At 47.8% G+C, this 16,563-nt stretch overlaps 7 protein-coding genes across 8 annotated transcripts; 4 read left to right on the forward strand and 3 right to left on the reverse strand.

The window, feature by feature from the left end:
* Positions 1-97: 97 nt before the first annotated feature.
* On the reverse strand, positions 98-1,984 carry BDBG_08107 (acetyltransferase). The gene is made up of 3 exons (XM_002621438.2): positions 1,515-1,984; positions 875-1,271; positions 98-752 (listed from the first exon to the last, which is right to left on the reverse strand). Exons 1-3 carry the CDS (start codon positions 1,673-1,675, stop codon positions 654-656), a joined length of 657 nt encoding a protein of 218 aa, XP_002621484.1. The 5' UTR covers positions 1,676-1,984; the 3' UTR covers positions 98-653.
* A 1,901-nt stretch (positions 1,985-3,885) lies between these two features.
* BDBG_08109 (protein-S-isoprenylcysteine O-methyltransferase) lies at positions 3,886-4,809 on the forward strand (the record flags this gene model as incomplete). The annotated part of the gene is made up of 2 exons (XM_002621440.1): positions 3,886-4,648; positions 4,721-4,809. The coding sequence occupies 2 exons, from the start codon at positions 3,886-3,888 to the stop codon at positions 4,807-4,809; spliced, it is 852 nt and encodes a 283-aa protein (XP_002621486.1).
* BDBG_08111 (peroxisomal membrane protein Pex17) lies at positions 4,782-9,176 on the reverse strand. The gene is made up of 4 exons (XM_002621442.2): positions 8,875-9,176; positions 7,807-8,807; positions 7,300-7,748; positions 4,782-7,223 (listed from the first exon to the last, which is right to left on the reverse strand). Exons 1-4 carry the CDS (start codon positions 8,946-8,948, stop codon positions 6,669-6,671), a joined length of 2,079 nt encoding a protein of 692 aa, XP_002621488.1. The 5' UTR covers positions 8,949-9,176; the 3' UTR covers positions 4,782-6,668.
* Positions 5,795-6,280, forward strand: BDBG_08110 (uncharacterized protein; the record flags this gene model as incomplete). Its single annotated transcript, XM_002621441.2, has 1 exon — positions 5,795-6,280. One exon carries the CDS (start codon positions 5,795-5,797, stop codon positions 6,278-6,280), a length of 486 nt encoding a protein of 161 aa, XP_002621487.2.
* On the forward strand, positions 9,095-11,473 carry BDBG_08112. Of its 2 annotated transcripts, none has more exons than XM_031723414.1 (3): positions 9,095-9,624; positions 9,760-10,158; positions 10,297-11,473. In XM_031723414.1, exons 1-2 carry the CDS (start codon positions 9,332-9,334, stop codon positions 9,878-9,880), a joined length of 414 nt encoding a protein of 137 aa, XP_031580562.1. In that variant the 5' UTR covers positions 9,095-9,331; the 3' UTR covers positions 9,881-10,158; positions 10,297-11,473. The 2 variants fall into 2 exon arrangements, with proteins under 2 accessions (XP_031580562.1, XP_002621489.1); XM_002621443.2 differs by having other exon boundaries at positions 9,171-9,624; positions 9,760-10,162; positions 10,297-11,367.
* On the reverse strand, positions 9,266-12,860 carry BDBG_08113 (polyadenylation factor subunit 2). Its single transcript, XM_031723415.1, has 4 exons — positions 12,449-12,860; positions 12,235-12,350; positions 11,955-12,155; positions 9,266-11,837 (listed from the first exon to the last, which is right to left on the reverse strand). The coding sequence occupies exons 1-4, from the start codon at positions 12,537-12,539 to the stop codon at positions 10,278-10,280; spliced, it is 1,968 nt and encodes a 655-aa protein (XP_031580563.1). The 5' UTR covers positions 12,540-12,860; the 3' UTR covers positions 9,266-10,277.
* BDBG_08114 (diacylglycerol O-acyltransferase) lies at positions 12,781-16,082 on the forward strand. Its single transcript, XM_031723416.1, has 4 exons — positions 12,781-13,616; positions 13,723-13,763; positions 13,848-14,850; positions 14,928-16,082. The coding sequence occupies exons 1-4, from the start codon at positions 13,325-13,327 to the stop codon at positions 15,131-15,133; spliced, it is 1,542 nt and encodes a 513-aa protein (XP_031580564.1). The 5' UTR covers positions 12,781-13,324; the 3' UTR covers positions 15,134-16,082.
* The last annotated feature ends 481 nt before the right edge of the window (positions 16,083-16,563 follow it).

Raw genomic sequence — 16,563 nt, forward strand, 5'->3', positions numbered from 1 at the left:
TTACTATCGGATCGTTCAATGGATGGGTAGTTATTTTGATGAATGATGGATGATGATGATATGAGTTTTGACAACCTGTCCGAGTCCCCCCCCCTTTTTTTTTTTTTTTTTTTCCCCAAGCCTTTACTTTCAGGCCCAGGTTAAATTAGTAGCTGGTGCCACGCGCCCTCACTCCCATGAGTGAGAGTGCACCTGACTGCAAAGATGAACATATATGAAACTTGTCTTTTGTATGAGCCCACTACATGAAAGATACGTATGGAAAACATTAGTATCTTCAACAATTCAACTTAGATAATGACGATATCAGAGTAGAGTATATATATGCACTTAGAGAAAATAAGTTTCAAACTTAATATTATAGAAATATTGGTTTTCTAACTCGAAAAAAATTTGAGGAAAATTTGAGGGTTGATAGATAGATGTCATAAAGTAAAGCCTTTTCGTTTTTACTTAATTACCTTCGATATCCAGTGCTCATGACATCATTTCAAGCAGCTATTAGGAATGCGCCGGGAATTCTTATTGTTCATTCTATGTTCCTCATTCCGTCTTCTCTGTATCAGGCAAATCTAGGTAGCAAATATTCCTCTATGAAAGCGTCATGGTCCATGCTATGTGTGATGGAGTTCCCTATCAAACCCCAAGCGATATCAGCTCTGCGCATCTGGAGGGGAGGTTGCCATTGACGTCTCGATCCGCCGGATTATCCGTGCTGGATTCCCCGCAGCAACATGGAAGGCCGGTACATCCTTAGAAAACAGCAATGTCAGAGACATTGATCCACTTATATATGTAATTCCCAAAACTCGTAACTAACAATCAACGGAAAAAGAAAGAAAAATAGAAACTAAAAAAAAGTAGTCATACACACCTTGGTAACAACACTCCCCGCCCCAATTGTCGCCCCCTTCCCAATGGTAACCCCAGGCAAAATATCAACATTCCCACCAATCCAACAATCCTCGCCTATATGCACCTCCTTGCCCAGTTCGGGTCCCTTGGTCCCATTCCTTAATGCGGGATCTAACGGGTGCGTTCCACTGTATATACTGACATTGGGTCCAAGCAGCGCTCTCGCTCCGATGGTGACGAGGCAGGTGTCGAGAATGACACAGTTGAAGTTTATGAAGACGCCTGCGCCAACTTTTACGTTGAAGCCGTAGTCTACGCGGATTGGGGCTTCGATCCAGGGCTCGTTTTCGAAGAGGGCCTCGTCGGCGGCCGGGTCAGCGGCTGGGGGTGGAAGCGGGGTGTGGTCGTCGATGATGCTAGTGAGAGAAACGAAGGGAGAGAGATAAGAGTTAATTGTTTTGTGATATGGAGATTTGTTACAAGATAAGACTAGAATCGGATTATCATCCTCCTCTCCCCCCCTTCTCCGTCATTCTGGTGCAGGCGGGGTGGAGGGGAAACGCGAGTGTGGACATATGGAGGGGCTGAAACGCGGGGATATCCGGGTATAAATAACTACCACATGATGTACTTATATGTACCCATGTGGATTCACTCACTCTCTCCAAAGCTCAACTTGCCGCCTCCGAGTCACTTCTTCGGAATCATTGAATCTCTTACACGCCCATTTGCACTTTGCACGCGCGGATATAAGCTCCGGCGTGAAGGCGTGATAAAGCTCTCCACGGAGCATTTTCTCTTTTTCCGTTGGCTCTGCCATCGCGTCAACAGCACGAGGATATCTGAGTTATCTGCAGAGAGCGATGGTTGTCAGATCGCAATCAACTAGCTATCCTTCTCGCAGGGGAGATTGATGGTGACAGAGATTGAAGCGCAAAGCGGCTGGATGTCTGTGGTGATAGGTATTCCGGTTTGAGTGGCTAGATAAATAGTTAATTGGCAGCGGATGACAAACCTTGAGTCGACCGTCCGAATAAATACTTGGATGACATTCTCAACTTAAACGACAATCTACCCCAAGATTTATATAAACCTAGCTAAAAACAGCTCCGGGAACCGCAATTGCCGCCAATAATTAAGTATCTATGAATCTCCCCAGGAATTCGCGGTGCAAACCAATCAATATTTACCTACAGGGTTATTTATCCTGCCAAACTCAGAAACTCGTTATTTATTATTGTATAAATATCATCATCATCCCGATAATGAATTTTCAAGGAGTTCCAGCTTCCCGCATGCCTCTGCCGCAGACCGCAGCTCTGGCAAACCTGGACCCACAGCATCTTGCACCTCTTGATGCCCTTGTCCACTCAATCCTTGAGCTAAATAAATGTCACTTGAGGAGTCAGGACTCGTTCTTAACGCAACACAGGAAGAACACCCATATTGCCTGCTGTCTTGAATCGAGACCTCCCATCTGAAAATGCAGTTGTTGTGTTTAGAAAGTTTTGCACGGAGTTCACATCTATTGCTGAGTTGATGATTACCTTAAAGGTGATCTCAGTCCACAGACAACATTGTTTTATTGATAGATACTGGACCCCTTAATATTCAATTAGGCCGTGCAGGCATATCAAAACACAGTACCCTCGTTCAACAACTTCAGCCTCCATCTTCTAGAGATAGCCGCTCATACCACCCACGCCCTCACAGCAGAATTGTACACCGCTGCCCATCCCGAGATCAATGTCTACTCGACAGACCTACGTTCCAGGCCACACCCACACTACATCATTGATCTGTATCATCAACTCTATCGCTGTGCCATGGACTATCCATATGGCCTTTCTGATATAGTTGGCTACTTGGGCTGAGACGCAGGTTTTTGGTGGAGTAGTCTTGTTTGAGCACGAGAAGGACAAGTCTGACAGCGTGCTTCTAGCTGCCTTTGTTCACCCCTCCCAGCAAACGGGAAACTCTGTCTTTCAATTATCTCCATCCCAACTAACTTTCCATCAACCCCTCCCATTTTCCGCTACCCAAAACGTTGACACCCTCACTGTCCACCGCAATGACCTCCAAGATCGCCACATATTCCGTGATGAGTTCTCACGCATCAGTCCTCCTATCATTCTCAACCGACCGCCTTGCATTGTGCCACTGACAGATGAAATGAGGGTAGGAATGAATTAGGCTAGACAGCAGCATGAGGCGCGGGGGAAGCCGTACGAGACAACGTATTACCCGCCTCAGTAGGGATAGAAATTGAAAACTTAGCTTTTATTTATTAGTAAAACAAAACAATGTTAATTATACTTCCCAGAGGATATCTTTATCAGTCTGTTGTTTATTCTGGCCTCATCATTTTCTTGTATTAGCAGACTTTCGAGAAAGGCGATGTTACAGAAATGATAAAAAACACAGTTTTCTTTTTTAATCTAGATTACTGACTGAACAGTTGCGAGATAAATAACAGCTAGATATATATTATTTAAAATTCATATTACCGAGTGAAAATAATAGTTTCATGATATATTAACTCATATTAACTCTTTTTAAATAACTGGATGCTTGCGGAGTAGTATCCAGTTAAAATACGTCATTATTACGTAAGTGCTTCTTGAGGCCGGCGCTAAACCGGTTCAACAATATCAATATAACAAAGCTCAACGAACTTTACCTAGGACACTCGCTGAATGGGCGGCGGCTGTTTCCAGGAGCTGGTCGCACCTTTCCATTAGTTAGATATTTTCTTTGTTTGGGCTATTATCATTTTCGGAAGCTGACGGCTTTGAGCTAGCTGCTCATACATAATGGGGCCGAACAACTCTCCATCCCTGCTGCTGTAAAATTTTCCACTACAACAGCCTTTACCTCCAGGTCTTTGGCAAACTGTTGCACGGATTGTCGCTACAAATTATCTACTCGAAAAGCCTTACCTGTATATGTGCGGGCTCTCCACTGCGGAGAACGCGAAATAGGCGTATATAGCTCAAATTTTCGTCAAATCGTCCTTGCAGCCGTCCAATCATGGCTGATCCGCCCTCAACCGGAGTCGATTGGCGCCCACGTCGTGAATACGTGCCCTATAGCCCAGAGGGAAATAACAACAACTTGAACGGTGCTGCTACTAAACATCCGAGAGAAATCATCGACCCTGCAATTCTGCCAGGGGGGAAGAAGTCTCTAGCTGGGATATCCATCCGCTCGTTTGTTTTGGGCCAGGTTTTCGGTCTCTGCATCGTCCTGACCTTCTTCCTCCTCCTCAAGTCGTCGACCTCTCTATGGCGAGCTCCTTTCTTCCTCACAACCCTCAGCCTCTTTCATTTTCTCGAATACTATATTACGGCACGATATAGTACACCCTATGCGTCGATATCTGCTTTCCTGCTCTCCTCGAACGGTGCAGCTTATAATATTGCGCACACCTCTGCGATGGCAGAGTGTTTACTTACTTGCTTAGTTCTGCCGGAAAGATACGCGAGGATGGTATCTCTAGCATTCGGTGGTGCCCAGGTGCAAATTGGGCTCGGGCTGGTTTTCATTGTCGTCGGCCAACTTGTCCGGTCGTTAGCAATGGCACAGGCTGGGACAAATTTCACTCATACAGTGCAGTCCCGACGGAGAGAAGGGCACACGCTGGTCAAAGACGGCATTTACAGAATCCTCCGGCACCCAAGTTATTTTGGGTTTTTCTGGTGGAGTTTAGGAACTCAAATGGTTCTGGGAAACGGAGTCTGTTTCCTTGCCTATACCATTGTGCTCTGGAAGTTCTTTTCCAGTCGTATTCAGAGTAAGTCGCCTCTCTTCAGATGTTTATTGCAAATTCGTTTACCCTCATGCTGATATCGAAATTTTCCTTTAGGAGAGGAGAAATTTTTGATAAGTTTTTTCGGCAAGGAGTACATTGAGTATCGAGAAATGACGCGGGTTGGAATCCCCTTTATTTCCTGAGGGCAACATGACAGCTACGCCAGTGACTACAACGGTTGCACCTGATTTAACATTTTCAGAGGAACATTGATATCCTAACTCCAAGCATGCTCCATGCGCCCAGTTTACTAATGAATCCTTTTGCTACTATTGCGACTACCTACCCTTTATCGCCTTGCTTCGTAAAATGATCTGTGGAGATTACTACCTGATATTCAAAAATAACAAAAACTGCATGATGATGGCACAATTTAACCACTTTCATAGGCATTTCAGCATTGGCCTTCCCCCTCTCCTACTTATATGTTTGCTTTCACTGATCCTGTTGGGTCACAACAAGTGAATCTAGAGATACCATCTTGCCAGCTCTGAAGACTATATAAAAACCAGAAACCTTCCCCAAGACACATGAAGTCTTCTTACCACTTCCCCCCCCTGAAGGCAATGATATACGCTACTTATACCCGCTGCATTTTCGTGTTTTGGCTTTCATGCTCCGTTTCCAGCAACACCCTAAATTATCAATATTCAATCTCTGTATAGTTTTCTTGAACTTCACCATAATAAATAGCCCGCGCAAGGGAAGAACAACTGTCACTCATTATATGGAAATCAGTGCTTGAAAAATCTCACCCTCCAGCTTCGATATATCGAGATACCCACTCGTTGAAACAAGCAGATGTGCCAAGTCCGCGCGCATCTTCACCAACCTTGCGGCTGCAAATCTCACCAACTGCGCGTCTGCCGCTCATACAAGGTCCAAAACCATGTTCGTACAATCACAGACACCACCAGCAGCGCCAGCAGCATCAGAAATGGCATGCCCATCACGACCGCCATCACCACCACGAAAACCACACCCTCCACTAACAACACGAACACCTGTCGGTGCATCTGCCGCAGTAGCTGCGGCAGCGACATAAACCTCCGCATGATCCCCCGCTTCATCACCATCTGCTCCAAAGCCTTCAACCCGGATATATTCTCCACCTGCCCGTCATACAAGATGCATCCAGATGTTGTCGACCCGCACCCTTGCTCCGACCACTGGACCATGCTATCTGACGTCAGGCTCTTCTTCGGGCCCCCTAGGGGCCTTGGGACTGGCAATGGTGAGGATGACGATGGGGAAGGGGAGGAGATCGTGACGGCTGAAGGAAGTGGAGATGGAGGAGGCCAGGACTGGCCATGGAGTCTATTTGATGTCGGCGATAATGGGGGTTATCCTGATCCGCTGCGGAAGAATCATTTGGATACTTTGCGTGAGAGATATTATTGTCGGGCAGTGAATGCGGTTGGAGGTGGGAATGATGGAGGTGATGGTGGTGATGATGACACGAGTGAGAAACGCGTTGGCGATGGTGTTTCTCATCAGCAGGAGAACAAGGTGGAGGCTGATAGGGGGACATCTTGTAAGCTTCCTGGGACAACAGAGGGTAAGAAGGGGGGATGGACGATTTTGGATATGTTCTTGGATTGGATGGGGAGTTGAGCGAGGGGGATGGATGCGTTAGGGGCGTTGAAAGGTGGTGATGTTTTCTTAAGTTGATCTCGCAACTTCTTCGTATTTTTTCTTTCTCTTTTTTCCTTTCATTCGACTCTTTGCCTGTCTATTCTAAGTGTTCGTTTATCTGCTTATATTTGTTATAATTATTCCATCCCGCTACTTCAAGGTTTACAGAGTAATATCAGTAACGATTCAGATTTGTTTCATTTCTCCTGCTGTAGGGTTTAGAGTAGGAGGTTAAAATCAGTCTCTAACTTGATTGGCAGAATATTAACTCAAATAAATATACAAGTAGAAGTGGTATTTCTTAAAATACACCCATTCCTACATAAACACGTAACCCCACAACCCCCCCCTCCCGAGACATTAACCATCACAATTTACTCTGCGGCTCCGCCACCGTCCCAATCGCCCCACTCATATATGGAATCTCCAAATCCTCCTCAGACCCAAACAGCACCATCTCCCTCCCACCCTTCGTACTCCACCATGTAACACAAAAATTCGCCCGATCAACATCCATCTCCCCACTGCTCAGCGCATCCCAAAACCTCTCCTGACACTGCTGCCTCATCGCCTTGTCGGGGATGATATTGACCAGATGCGCGACGAGCGGCAGCCATTCCTCCAGCGCCTCGAGGCGGAGGAAGCATAGGCAGTCGATCATGGTCATGGCTAGGACGGCTTGTTCGGATAAGGGGGGTGTACTGTTGCTGATAGCGTTAAGGTCGACGGAGGCAGAGGTGGAGGCCACGGGCGGGGTTAGCGGGCAGGTGGGCGCGTGTAGGGCTCTGTTATATAGGAGCTCGAGAAGGATTGAGGGGAGGAGCGGTTGGGTGTTTGCTAAGGGAGATGGGGGCGCGGTGATTTGGAGCACGGTTTTGAAGGCTAGGCGGAATTGGCGGGCGGAGAGATTCTGGGGGAAGACCTGAAATGGATATCGATTGTTAGTTAGGAAGAAAACCTCAATATCCATCGCAGTGGGAATGTGAATGAGGACATACGGTAGAAAGGGTATCGACATAAAACGGGAGATGCTTCGCGGCCATATCTGCACTCTTGGGTGCAGCGAGAACGGATAGTACGACGCTGTGCGCTGCCTCAAATATTTCCAGAAGGTTGTTGTTGCCGCCTGCGGCAAGGTAAGGAAGTGCAGCAGCGATTAGTAGGTCCTCGTTGACAGCTGGGGATAGTACCAAAGCAAAATGCTCAGCTGTGTTTAGGAAAAACAGGTCTAGACATCTATCGATAGGGTAATCTGGGATACGACCGGCTGATGCAGGACGGATATTTTCTAAGAATTCTTGGGAGGCAACTGGATACTGCGAGAGGATGTCGATTGCAGTCAGGTTCACAAAGGCATACTGGGAAGAGGCATTCTGCCCAATTCGCCCCGAAACGAAACAGAGGTTGCGAAGTATGTGTAGAGATTTGCGAGCAAGTAGTGGTGCGCCTAAAATATTGAGTTAATAAAAGTAAACGAATAAGACCACGAATAGGGCTGGGCTTACAGTTATCAGCCGCGAGGACGCGATCATTTAGTACCCTTCCTAGAACAGCCCTCAGAAAAATAACAATAGAAAATAGGGATGTCTTCAGTAATCGCCAAAGAATGGGAATAGTCGTCTGGAGCGACGTCTCATCTAGAAACTCGGCCTCCTCAGAGATATCAACTTCTGATAGCTTATTCTGCCGCCACTGAACCATCAATGTCCTCGTGAATTCAAGGAGAGAATCCACCGCTTGCACTACTAGCCTTTGCACTTGACAGTTGCCAATGGCATGCGCGATTAATCGCGATAAAGGACCCAATGAAGAGATAAGCGGTTTTGCCGTGATTGCGCGGATGTGTAGGCAAGTTGGTGATTGAGCCGGCCACTCGAATTTCTTCGAAGGGGTCTCGCGAATGTCCCGATCAATAGCACCAAGGAAGTACCCTGATTCAAACCCTGCCGGAGAGAAAAAGACAGTATCCACGAGGAGAGGAAGGAGGATGTTATAATCTAGCCGTTTTCTCTCCGGATCCGCCAGCAGCTCGAACGTATAGTTCAGCACCAATGCTATACAATCCCGCGCAACTCTTGGGTATGAATCGAGCTCGCTCAACGAAAGCTGAAACGCCGTCACTAGGCCGGATTCCAATTTCTTTCTTAGATTTGAGGGCAAACTCTGTCGGTCCTGGCCCTCCATGCCTAAGAGTATGCCTCCCAGCAAAATGCTATGTCTCCATCGCGGGGACTTGTCATCTGCGCCCTGAACCACAGCCTTCACCCATTCCTCCCGCTCGAGACCTCTCCTTTGTATATTTAGCGACGGAGGCCCTTGTTGTTGTGATTCATTGTGCACGACGCTGATCGCGGCAGTATTGAAGACGCTGAGAATGCGCCGGCAGGTTTCCAGGTCGAATTCACCGCTCCATAGAGCTGGGGAGTGCAGGAGCTGTGACGATAGTAGTGTGACGTTCCGATGATTGGAGAGTAACGAGAGAAGCCCCGTCGATGATGGTAGGAGGCTAGAGATACAATTTGTCAGTTCTCGGGGTTTGACATTCAAAGGCTAGGGGAGTGGGCGCATCCTACCCGTAAGCATCCTGATGCTCAGACACCGTCTGGAGCGACCGAAGCAGAGTTGCGAGCGACCTCTCAGTGCCCATTTTCGAGTGAGAACAATTTCTCCCTATCTTCGGTAGCTGTTGTTACATGAGAGTTGAGTTGAAGTGTGAATGTTCGCCAGTCCCCCTTACAACTCCTGCATCATCGGCGGAGCTCGCGAACCACCTGCCGAGGTTCAACGCCAGCTCCTGAAACTGCAAACAAAGCAAACATATTTCCTCCTTCCTTCCGTCATCGCTGCACTCAACAACAATGTTAAACAACACCAACCACTGCAACCAGGCCAGAGAAACAAAACAGTGCTTTGTTTTAGCCCCGATGAATAGCCCAAAGCATTCGACGGATGCGTAGCCATAAATTCACCCATTCACCATCCATGCCATTATCCTGAAACCTCAAATGCGGAGACAGATACAGCCAAACAATGTCCTTCTCCCAAACCATCCCCCTAGGCTACGAAACCCCGCCGTTTCCTTCTCTTTACGTCACCTTAGGCTTCTACCACGACGGAGCCCAATATCTCTATTACACAAACGACATATGGCGCTTCACCCTCTTCTGGACGCTGCTCTTCTATATCGGTGTACATCTCTCAGCCGCTCTGTGTGCCGTCGTGATGCAATGGCGCAGCTGGAAGATCGTCTGGGCCGTGCTGTTGATATACATACTCATTGCGGGGTTGGAGGGTTTGCTGGCGGGTAGTGTTACAGGGCTTATGTGAGTTGTTAGATGTTTTCTCCCTCATTCCTGCTTCAGATGTTTTAGCTCTTTGTTTTGCGGGTTCAATTTTGTAACTATAGGAATTGAAAAGGATACTGGTAGCTGCGTCTGACGTGAACTGGCACATAACAGTCTCGGAGCCGTCTATGAAGCCGGCAATTATAAGATGTCGACCTGGATTCCGTTTTCGTGGGCGGCCCTTAATACGCTTGTCTTGGTCCTATCCAGCTTTTCTATCCAGGGTGGACTATAGCGCAGCCACCTGACGGCCTGGCATGCTTTTTGTTTACGATATTATAGCCTGAGAGCTAACACTTTGCCTCTACGGCAACCACCAAAACTTTTGAAAAGCCGTGCTCAGGGTCATATGCCTAGCTAAAGTATAGGGGGTAGTCCGGTCTGCAAAAGGGGAAGAAACTATACGTAAAGGATTTGATCCCAACGCCATACGCGCATTATTCCCCATCGAAATTCGCTCGATAGTTGGCATAAGCAGATACCACAGAATAAGAAATAAAACAGATATCGCATGTAGGTAAATGGTCCCTTCCATCTCGCCCAAAAAGTCCCGAAAACAAATCGCAACCCCCGTTCTATATTACAGGTTCTTTTTAGCATATGTCAAAAGATGATATGGTTTTGTTTTCTTTTTATCTAATATTTCGCCAGTTCCCCCGTCGTTGCTCTTCCATCAAGCTGTCTTGCTGGCTTGGCAACGGCCCGCGTTTCCTTACACCGTTCGTGAAATCCTCATTTGAATCACCAGTTGGGCCCTGGCCCTGAAGACCTGGTATTCCTGAGGACGTGAAACCTCCGCCACCGTGCGAGGGGAAGTTTTGGTTCTGCTGAAGTGTGTTGGGTTGGTGGTGTTGTTGCTGATGCTGTTGTTGCTGATGCTGTTGTTGCTGTGAAAAGAACTGATTTTGTAAAGATGATAGATCCATGTTTGGTGGGAGGCCACCCCCCTGCATACTAGGCATGGGATATGGGGGCGGGCGTAAGTTTAGTGGTATAGAATCAAGTTGAGGTGGAGGAAACGAGCCGGAGGAAATCATTGCCGCCAGACGGCTCGGGTCAACTTGCGGCATGGATGACGCCGTGCCCGATGGAGGTGGCGGTGGTGGCTGCACAGCTCCAATTCCCGGAATCAGTCCTGGAAGTCCAACATTATCGCCCGCGCCGGGAATTCCCTGGATACCCGGAAGGAGTGAGGCGTCGGGTTTCCTTTGGTCGACAAGCCCCTCCGCCTCATCTTGGAGTTCCTGCTCCTCTTCCTCCTTCATCTGTCGACGACCAAATCCACGGCTCCACGTTCCCTGGGCTTCCGCTGCTTCCTCGCCAATGTGGAATCTGTCCTTGAGATAAGTGGTTTCGCCAGGCCGGGCACGGGACCAAAATCGGGTGAAATTGTCTTTGGAGCCGGACGCGAGAATATGGCCGAGGGGATGCCAGTCGAGAGTCCATATGGTGGATGAGTGGGCATAGGGGACACGATGGGCGGGGAATATGACTTGGGCGGGAGTGTTAGCGGGATCAGCGCTATCATATGGCGCGACAGTGGGGACCTGTCCAGGTGGTAGATTCTGCTCATCCAATAAATAATGATGAATTGATCCATCCTCGCTTCCCGTAGATATAAGCGAACTATGAATCGGGTGCCATGTCATGGAGGAGATAGGCTTCTCATGTCCTCGTAAAATGCATATGTCTCGCATCATCCGTAGATCGAAGACGCGGGCACTTTGGTCCCGCGACGATGTCGCCAGTAGGTTTGTGTTCACGCGCGAGAATCTAGTGCAGGTAACTGTATTTTTATGGCTGTGGAGCGTAGTCAGACAGCGGCCGGTGCGGGGGTCCCAAAACTTGACCTGGTGGTCTTTGGATCCGGAGACCAGCAGACCCTTTGACGGGTGCCAGTCGCACGATTTTGCATCCCAGCCGTGGCCCGTCAGAACCATCTCACACATGCGGGCGGTGAAGTCGAAGATTTTCAGCGTCGTGTCGTCGGAGGCGGATACGAATTTCGTATCACTGGGGCACCAGGACAGATCCCTGACGGCATCGTGGTGGGCGTCGTCGACCGTTTCGACGTTGTTGAAGTTGGGCCGCCAGTACTTGATGTCGCCCTTCTGGCCGCCGGATATCAGCCAGTCGTGGCTATGCGACCATGCGGCGGAGGTTACGCCAGCTTGGTATTGATCATAATGGGCCTATAGTTTGTTTTTTTTTTTTTTTGCGTTTTTCGAAGCCGGTCAGCGTTCAAGATACAACTCAAATGGGCCAGGGGGTTAGGTAGGGGCTAAGGGGGATATGTGTATATCACTAACATCCATAACCGTTTCAAAATTAAATGCTGTACCATTCCATAACATAAACTCGCCAGTATGGCCTCCTGTCAACAAGCGTCGGCCCTCTGGCGTCCATCTTACGACCGTAATTGGTTTTTTCGATTTGCCGATGGATTGGTGTAGATGACGGACGGGGATGGTGTCAGCGGGCGAATCGATCCTGGCTAAGGGAGGGAGCATCTAATAATCGAGAAAGTCAATAATATCCCTTAGTTTAGTATATATGTATCAAAAAATCATATACAATGGGGTTGCATACGTCCACAGTGTAGCTGGCGCTTGGTCTTTCCCGCTCAAGCCTGTGTGATCCTTTGTATCGGGGCTGGCGCACCCGCATCCACTGCACCATTGACGAGCCATAGTCGGTCACAGGTCCTATTATATTCATCGCACTCTTAGTATGACGGAGAGGATATTATATTTTTGTTAGGTGAGGAGGTGAGGAGGTGAGGAGGCCAATATGATATACTTACTGGGCCTTCGAGGGCCTCCCACCCCTCCCTCGTAGGACCTCAGCGGGCGCGAGAATCCCCCTTCCGCCGCATCGTGGTCGTAAGAGCTCATACCAGAAACAGCAGAAGATATATGCACAGGGGGTTAATATCGGGTAAGTCAGTCAGTCAGTCGAAAGGGTGATCAGCTCGCTAGCTATCGAGGGTATGTCATAGTAAGGTGGAGGTGCGGCGCGGCGGGCTAAAAATTGGGCGCTGGTACTGCAGGATTCAGTGGTGCAAGAAATTGGTCTATGGCGGGAGTAAATTCGATACAGGTAAAATAAATATATCTAGGCATCGCCTGTCCCTCTCTGTCTCTTGTCTCCCGTGTAGTGTGTCTTGTTGCTACAAAGATGTTTACAAGCAGCGAAGTTATTTAGTTATTTATTTAGTGCTGCCAAGGCGGACAGCTGTATTTATTTAATAGTAGGAAACCCTGGGGAAATCCATCCCCTCGTCATGAAAGCCGGTTGCTGCCAGGTTCAGGTCCAAGTTCATCCCCAATGATTCAGGCAAAGATGATTGTTGTTAAATAAAAGGGAGCTCTGAGCAAGACAACTCTTTATTCTAACCGCTCTTTATTTATTCTTCATGGCAATCCATCGTCTCTTCTCTTCGTGGATCGCCTCTTCGGACCGGGCCAATTCGGGCTGCCACTGCTGGCATTAAATATTCCGTCTCGCCTCTCCCTATTATTCTTAATTTTATTCCTATCCTCGTCGTGTGGATATATTGACACACATCCTCTATTCACACATATACGAGCTATATATACATACCTGGCCTCTTCTTCTCAATTCTCCGTGGCTATTATCTCACAGAGGCCAGAGCCCCGCGCCTATATACAAGGATAGGATGGCGAGGGTTGCCCAAATAGCTGTTTCCCCGAGTCACAACATCCAGCCGCTAGATCGCCACGAGGGGGTGGGAAAGAATGGGACAACTGTAGCTCCTCAGCTTGCGGATGCAAAGGACAAACAACCCGACAGCGGACCACAGCATGCCCATCCCAATCCACGCGCAACCAAGGGCAAATATCGCCATTTCGCCGCATACCACTCCCACCCCCGCGTTTCCTGTCTGAGTCGTGATTCGGAGACTACCCCAAGCTTCCTTGGGTTCCGGAACCTGATGGTTCTTGTGTTGAGTATGAGTCTTTTCTTCTTCTTCTTCTTCTTCTTGGGGCTGGCGCATTTCATTCTCACTCCTCCGGGAGGATTGCAGTGGCTAATCCGATGATGATATCCTATTAGTTGTTATGAATCTACGTTTAATTGTCGAGAATTTTATGAAGGTGGGTTGTTACAATCACCTCAATAACTCCTCTGTCCTATTATTTATATTTGTTTCTTTACTAATGGTGAATTGTTCTACCTAGTATGGTGTCCTCATCTGTATTCGGTGCCACGACTATCGAAAACAGGATGTCATTCTCGGCGCTATACTCTTCGCGCTCGTCCCCTGCCATCTCTTCGTGGCATATGTAATTGAGTGCGCCGCGGCGCATGAGGTCAAGGGAGCCATTGGTCGCATAAAACGAAAGGAATCGGAGGAAGAAAATACTCAGGAACAGCTGGCGTTCCGATCAGCATGGATATATATCGCTTTTGCACATATTTTGAACGCCTGTCTATGTCTCCTCTTCACCAGTTACGCAGTTTACTACTATGTCAACCACCCTGGCATCGGAACACTCTGCGAGGTCCACGTCATCGTCGTTTGGCTGAAGATATGCTCCTATGCCTTCACCAACCGAGACCTCCGCCACGAAGCTCTACACTCATCTTCCACCTCCCCGCTCCCAGAAATCTACCAGTCTCTCCCTTACCCACGAAACATCACCGTTAAAAACCTAACCTATTTCTGGCTCGCCCCAACCCTGGTATACCAGCCCGTATACCCCCGCACAGAACGCATTAGATGGTCCTTCGTCGCCAAACGCGTCATGGAGATGATCGGGCTCTCCGTCTTCATCTGGCTCACCTCCGCCCAATACGCAACCCCCGTCCTCCGCAACTCGCTAGAAAAGATCGCAACCCTCGATCTAACCTCCATCATCGAGCGCGTCATGAAACTCTCCACAATATCCCTCATAATCTGGCTCGCGGGCTTCTTCGCCCTGTTCCAATCCTCCCTCAACGCCCTCGCAGAGGTCATGCGTTTTGGCGACCGCGAGTTCTACACCGAATGGTGGAACAGCCCCAGTGTGGGCACCTACTGGCGTACGTGGAATAAGCCCGTGTACCATTTTATGCGGCGGCATATCTTCTCGCCGCTCGTGGGAAGGGGGTGGAGCCCCTTTGCCGCCAGCGTTGTGGTTTTCACCTTCAGCGGAATACTGCATGAATTGCTTGTGGGGATTCCCACACATAACGTGATAGGTAAGTAAAATTACTACCCCCATACATCATGTATAGTTACTATAAACCGCTGGACATTAACCTACCATCCAACCCAGGTGTCGCCTTCGCCGGCATGGTCCTCCAACTCCCACTAATCGCAGCAACGCTACCGCTCGAGAAGATGAACGGTCCTACGGGAAAAATCATTGGTAACTGTGTGTTTTGGGTTAGTTTCTGTCTTGTGGGTCAACCGCTGGGGGCATTGTTGTATTTCTTCGCATGGCAGGCTAAATATGGCAGCGTGAGCAAGCCAGGTGTATAAGAAAATCTCTCTTTTTGGTTTTTCTTTTCTACTTTTTTGGTTTACTGGTTTCCTTCCTTCCTTCCTTCCTTTCTTTCTTTGGCCTCCTTTTTTGGTGGGGCCGTTTTCACCTCCTTTTTCTGTCTGTGGGCTTTGCGTCTTTCTCTTTCTCCTACGCCTGCCATTGGGATACAACTGTTACATGTATGTCCGTCCCTCTTGGTTTATTAAAGTCTGTTGAGTTTTGGCCTTGCTCTCTTAATTGCATTGCGCTGCATTGTGTTGCGTGTAAGGAGGAAAAATTTTGTATAAACCTGTGAATTACTCGCGTGTACGTCCATGAAATAGATGTTGTCAGGTTTCCAATCGGCGTAGTCATGGTGTCACTTCATGAAATCCTTGAAAAGCAGGCTTGGTCTGGCTTAGTAAAATTCCACCATATAACTTCCCGTGTAGCTAGCATACGTCTTAATCAAGCAAGCTTTACACCTTAGCAACATATATATAAGATAACCTTGAGCCGAGATCTGGACTAAGTTTTTGTCAATTACGCCTCCGCCTCCTGAATTCCTAGACTCTTTCTTCTCTATTCATGTGAGTGCTAGTTTTGGTCGTGCCTGCGGGCCAGATTTATCTCGCAGAATGACAACCCTTTACAGAAGGATTAGTGGGTGAGGGGGGAGGCGCGAGATTGTTGAGTTTTCTAAGGATTGAGACGCCTTCGTTCTGTGGCTTGTTGAAGTTCGCAACATCGCACGTGCTGAAGAGGAGGAATTTGTATATGTTTGTACGAACAAATGCAATTGCAATTTCATAGCCAGCAGTAATATGATTCTGAACAGCTGCAACAGTGACAAATGACTCCGAGAATATTTTGAACTGAAAGAGTGATGAGCTGCTACAGATGAATAGAATAATGTATAAAGCTGAATGACTTAATTGGAGTCAATTGACTTCTAGTAAATCTAACTAACAATGTCTGCAAAGTTACTCACAGTGATAATTAACTTCTTACTACTCCGTATACAGAGTGATGATTGCAGCAAGGAAAACTCTGAGAGAAAGAGTCTGACACATTTGATGACTTTAACAAGTGTGATGTAAATGTCTGTTATCTCTCAATCACTCTTTTGTTGCTTGAAATGTGCAGAGTTGAAATGACATCATGGTTGTTATCTTATCAATCTTGATCTTATCACGGGTTGATCCGTTGCTCGGCACCAACATCCCATCTTCAAAGCTTCAAAAGAATGACCAAGAGTCGCGCAATTGAACATTTATTACTTACTGGCACTTTTATCTTGAAATCCAAAGAGAATCTCATGTGGCTTTATGATTGTCACAACCCGCCCGGACCAGATGCCAGGTAGACTTTTAATATAGCAGCAATGTCTTCCGTCCAAGCAGAGCAGCGCGAGACCAGTATTGATTGCTAGCTGCATGCGAAGCTA

The sequence above is a fragment of the Blastomyces gilchristii genome, assembly GCF_000003855.2.
Source record: "Blastomyces gilchristii SLH14081 genomic scaffold supercont1.22, whole genome shotgun sequence".
Taxonomy (NCBI): domain Eukaryota; kingdom Fungi; phylum Ascomycota; class Eurotiomycetes; order Onygenales; family Ajellomycetaceae; genus Blastomyces; species Blastomyces gilchristii.